The 6,000-nt window shown below is 41.5% G+C and overlaps 1 protein-coding gene across 4 annotated transcripts in view; it reads right to left on the reverse strand.

The window, feature by feature from the left end:
• Positions 1-5,647, reverse strand: part of stx16 (syntaxin 16) — a 31,257-nt gene extending 25,610 nt beyond the window's left edge. For 2 of the 4 annotated variants that reach the window (XM_038802950.1, XM_038802949.1), the window contains exon 1: positions 5,429-5,647. In XM_038802950.1, the coding sequence (XP_038658878.1) occupies positions 5,429-5,551 (123 nt within the window). In that variant the 5' untranslated portion in view covers positions 5,552-5,647. The remainder of the gene's footprint in view (positions 1-5,428) is intronic. The other 2 variants (XM_038802952.1, XM_038802951.1) reach the window with 1 other exon arrangement.
• Positions 5,648-6,000: the final 353 nt, after the last annotated feature.

Below are 6,000 nucleotides of genomic sequence, written 5' to 3' on the forward strand. Positions count from 1 at the left end.
CTGCACCTTCACTGTAATATTTCACACAAGTAGCCTAAAGAGATCTGCTTTGCAACTCTGATGAGAAATAACACAATACCAAAATCCTTTTATTACCTTGCTGCTGGCCCTAGTATTTGGAGTTATGTTACAGCTTTTCTCTCTGTGGCCAATTCCTAGTCTACAAAGGAAAAAAATGATGCCTTCCTTTTGAAATAAAAAGATTTGGCCCCTGGTTTCTCACAAAGACTTAGGGCTAAATTTGATATAATCTCGAAGCGTGCAGACTGGAGTGATCCCAGTTTGGTCTCTCTCCACGCTGCCACTGCCCCTACCCCCCAAAAAAAATCTGTTGGGTTACTGTTCTACTGAGGTGCTGCAATCAACATCAGCAATCTGGACTAGACATGGGAATGCAAAAACAAAAATCAGCCAGAATTCCCACTCCTCCTGGAACTCTAATGGCAATCCACATAAAAATATTTATCCTTTAACCAACATCACTGATCCACTCAATATCATAGTGCTGTGCATGAGAGCTAGCTGCACACAGATTGGCAGCCGCACTTCCTACAATACAACATAACAGAAAGTACTTAATCAGTTTTCAAGCATTTTGAGACCACCCGAGGTCCTGAGCGGAGCTTTTTAATCCAAATCTTTCTTCCTTTAAAGTTAACTGCTGGGATAGCTCAGTAAAAATATTATGAATAATCCCCAGAAATATATATTCTAAAAAGGAAATGGACATTGGAGAAGATACAAAAAAAATTAACCAGATTGATACTGCAACTGAGAGATTATATCAATCATGTAAGATTGAACAGGTGGTGGGGAGTGCTTTTGGGGGGGGGATAAAGAGAACATTGGTGGATGGGCTGTTGCAGTCTTCGAGGTTAAGTGACGGATAAAGAGAAAGATGCTGTCACCGCTTACAGCAAGGTCAGGACTAGGAGCCATAAATATGAGTCATTAATAAATCCAATTGTGAATTAAATTGAATTCAGGAGACACTTCTTTATTTTAAGAGTGGTTTGAATATGAAACTTATTACCATGGGGAGGAACTGAGCATTCAGTGGGAAACTAGGTAAACACACGAGAAAGATATAGATGGTAGGAGTATAAATGCATGCATAGATCAGTTGGCTGTGTGCTGGAGATACTTGGAAGATATTTGGCACCGTTAAAATCAGCATGAGACATGTGTGCTGAAAGAGGCAGTGTAAACATTCACCTGTATAAAGGCAGTTAAATATTTCTAAATGAATCGTTATCCTGCAGGCTCAAAGCTACGAGTGTTGATGGTCTATATTACCCATATTGTGCCTCCAACACCTCTGGATGCTGGTGGCTTCAAAACCAAGCATAGTGCCAACTCAGAGGGATGCCTAGCTGGGTTGATGCCAACCTAGCTCTATGTCTTTGGCACAACTCCAATCTTGGATTGTTTAGCCAAAGGGCATGTTTACAGTTGCGGATCCCAAGAAATTATCCAGACTACAAATTGGCACACAAGGGCAAATCTGGAGGTAACATCTTTCTGTTCTGTCATACGGAAACCTGATCAGTTTCCTCAGTTTCTAACCTTCAATTTAATTCAGCTATTCTCTCCCCACTAATGACCACCATATTAAATAAGTGTTGTTCGAAATATGCCTTCAGTACCACCAAAATTCAAACAACTTTTGAATAACGGCTCCGTGCTCCCCTTTGTTAAGTATGTGTCTCACACCAGCACAGCATTAACTAGTTCCTTACTTTAGTTTCCACTGTGATTCAGCAATTAAACACACATCATCAATCCAACAAGTGTCAATTTAATGGCTTGTAGCAGAAAGTGACACATAGCATACCAACTCTGAATATCAACGATTTCTAACATCCAGGAAATAAGATCAGCAAAAATACTTTCATTTATGATTTGATTCAATTTTTCTGTATAAACCTAACTGTGACCTAACTTCAGATATTTTACTCTCCAGCGCTGTAGAGTTGCTGGGGTCTGGAATATGGATGTTAAACCTAGGATCTATCGTGTAATGATCCAACTACTCACTACAATTATAGCTACTTGGCTGGCTCAGTAGTAGCTTGCACCTTGTAGGCTGCATGGTGGGCTCGAGAGATAACACACCCAGACATTTCTATAAGGTCTCGAGTTCCACATCAATTCCCAAACACCAAAGAAAAATATAAAATCAATAGGTTTGCTCAAAATTGTGCCTCCATTTATTCATAACATTGTAAAAACACTATTTCTGTGGACAGGTTACAGAAGCTGTTCTTCTGAGAGAAGGGAAGGCTCAGAGGAGATTTGATAGAGGTACTTAAGATCATGAAGTCCAAAGATGTGCAGGTTAGGTGGATTGGCCATGCTAAATTGCCCTTAGTGTCCAAAGGGATTGGGTGAGGTTGCTGGGTTACGGGTATGGGCGGAAGTGTGGGCTTAAGTGGGGTGCTCTTTCCAAGGGCCGGTGAGACTCGATGGGCCAAATGGCCTCCTTCTGCACTGTAAATTCTATGTCTTCTATGTCTATATCTATGTCTAGGCCGAGTAGATGGGGAGAAAGTTCCCCATTTGTGGAAGGGTCAAGAACCTGAGGGCACCGATGTGTGGGAAGGGGGTGGGATTCAATCACTACTTCCAAATGGGATCATTATCTGAAAAGAAAAGGAACAATTGCAAGGCTACAGAGGAAGAGTGGAGTTGGGTGAATCGCTTTTGCAGAGAGCTGGCACAGACATGATGATAGGCTGAATAGCCTCCTACTGTAGGGTCTGAATGAACTATTCCTGCTCCTATTTATGTTCTTCCACATAATAATATATAAATATACATAAGATTTACAGTTTATTTGCTATAACACAGTATACCAACAAATGTGCTGGATAATAAATCTGTCTATCATATATGCAATATAATAAATATACTAATACTAAATAATAACTCCTTATATACAGACAAATATATTAATATAATAAATGTCCTATATAGATTTATTATACAGGATATACAATATATGTTCTAAATCATAAATATCTTATATACAATAAATCACTCTACAGAATATGCTATATGTTCTGTAAAATACATATCCTATACAATTAATCTCAAGAGGATGTTAATAATAAATATTCCATATAATAAATTTCAATGACCCATGCCATATATCCTATATAATAAATCTCTTTCAATAGGATACACTATATATTCTATATAAAACATATCTCTCAATAGGATACATAACTATGTATTCTATATAATATCCTTTACAATAAACTCAAGGGAATATGCTATATATGTTATATATAATAAATAACCAATATAATAAATCTCTATGGGATACACTCTACAACCTAGAATATACTGCACACATTCTATACAATAAATGTTCTATATTAAAAACGTCTCTCCATAGGATACACTATATAAAAATATCTCTCCATGGGATACAATATATATCCTATATAATAGATATGTATATATAAGATCCTATACAAGTCTCTCTCTCTCTATATAATAAAAGTTTTATATAATAAATCTCTGCAGGATACACTATATATTCTAAAAAGCTATGGGATACAGTATGTATTCCATATAAATACTCTAGGATGCATTATATATTCTGTTTAATAAATCTCTCATTAGGATACAGTATATATCCTACATCAATGTCTCTACAGGGTACACTATTCTATATAACAATTGTCACTACTGGATACACTATATATCCTGTATAACTATCTCTCTATAAGTTACAGTGTAAATCCTATATAGATACATTATCTATTCTATATAACGCCTGCCATCAGATACATTAGATATCATACATAACTATCTCTCACTATAAGGTACACTATGTGTTCAATACAATAACGCTCTCTCTAGGATACACTATGTATCCTATACAATAACATTCTCTATAAGATACTGTGTATATCCCATAGAACTATCTATAGAAAACCTGGCAGCATCTGTAGGGAGAGAAAAGAGCTAATGTTTTGAGTCCAATGACTCTTACATAGAACATCTTACATAGAACATACAGTGCAGAAGGAGGCCATTCGGCCCATCGAGTCTGCACCGACCCACTTAAACCCTCACTTCCAACCCAGCCCTGTAACCCAATAACCCCTCCTAACCTTTTTGGTCACCAAGGGCAATTTAGCATGGCCAATCCACCTAACCTGCACATCTTTGGACTTTGGGAGGAAACCGGAGCACCCGGAGGAAACCCACGCAGGCATGGGGAGAATGTGCAGACTCCACACAGTGATCCAGCAGGGAATCGAACCTGGGATTTTGGCGCTGGGAAGCCAAAGTGCTATCCACTTGTGCTACCGTGCTGCCCTTAAAAGCTTTGACAAAGAGTCATCGGACTCGAAACGTTAGCTCTTTTCTCTCCCTACAGATGCTGCCAGACTTGCTGAGATTTTCCAGCATTTTCTCTTTTGTTTCAGATTCCAGCATCTGCAGTAATTTGCTTTTATCTTTAGAAAACCATGTACTCTATATAGAATACACTATACATCCTATATAACAACCATCACTCAATAAGATATACTGTGTATTTCATAAAACCTCATCTATAGAATACATTATATGTCCTGTATAACTCTATAGGATACACTATAAGAACCTATATAACACTGTAGGAAACGCAATGCATTCCATATAATTTTCTCCAGGATAAATGTATGCATTCTATATAATGTTCTCTGTAGGATACAGTATATATCATATAGAACTATCTCTATGGGATACACTATGTATTCTATATAAGTGGCTAGCACTGCTGCCTCACAGCACCAGGAACCCGAGTTTGATTCCGACCTCGGGTGACTGTGTGGAGTTTGCACTTTCTCCCCGTGCCCGAGTGGGTTTCCTCCAGGTGCTCCGGGTTCCTCCCATAGTCCAAAGATGTGTTAGGTGGATTGGCCATGATAAACCACCCCTAGGTGGGGTTACTGGGGTAGGGTGGGGGAATTGGGTCAAGGTGGGGTGCTCTTTCGGTGGGTGGTGCAGACTCGATGGGCTGAATGGCCTCCTTCTGCACTGTAGGAGTTCTATGATTCTCTGATACACTATGCATTCTATATAACGCTCGCTCTATAGGATACACGATGTACTCTCTCTAGGATACACTACATATTAATTCTCTCTCTAGGATACACAATGTATTCTACATAATAACTCGCTCTAGGGTACACTATATTCCATATAATTTGCACTCTCCAGGATGCACTATGTGTTCTATATAACTCCAGGATACTGTACATCTTCTATGCAATAACTCTCTCTATGGGATACACTATACAATGATGAAGTTGCTGATCCTGAGGGTATATTTGAAGCTATGAGTGGTTCCCATGTCCGGTGCCAGCCCTGCTTGCTGTCCCCTCTCCGCCGGTCCGGCTCACAGACTAACACGGGGACTGGGACTCACCGCAACGCCGCGGCCCAGGGCCTGTCCCGGCTTTTTACTCACTTGCTCGGCCAGCAGCTGCCGGCTCTGGGCCGCTCGGTTCCGCATCAGCACATAAGCGTCCGTCAGGCTGCGGGTCGCCATGGTGGCCGCGAGCCTCGGCTTCCCGTCACTCACAGCCCGCGCCGCAACTCCCCTGGCCCGGGGGGAAGAGAAAAAGAGCAACACCCGGAACCCGCCCCCACACAGCAGGGAGGCGAGCCCGGCGTCACTTCCGGAGAGAGTCCTCCACAAAATACCGGCTGCAATTCGGAGCTTGGGCAGAGGGTTCCGGGCATCGCTCTGCTTTCCATCCACCCGAGCGGCAGTTCAATGGCAGCAAACCCCCCACCCTGCGAGAGGCCCAATCCTACCCCCCCCCCCCCCCATCAGAGGCTCAAACCCCTCCCTCCCCAGAGAGAGAGAGACCCACACACCCAACTCAGAGAGAGAAGCTCACTCCCCACCCCCCAGAGATAGAGGCCCAATCCCCGCATCAGAGATAGAGGAGCACTGCCCAACCTCCAGAGATGGAGGCCCAGTCCCTACCCTCC

The sequence above is a fragment of the Scyliorhinus canicula genome, chromosome 7, assembly GCF_902713615.1.
Source record: "Scyliorhinus canicula chromosome 7, sScyCan1.1, whole genome shotgun sequence".
Classification (NCBI taxonomy): domain Eukaryota; kingdom Metazoa; phylum Chordata; class Chondrichthyes; order Carcharhiniformes; family Scyliorhinidae; genus Scyliorhinus; species Scyliorhinus canicula.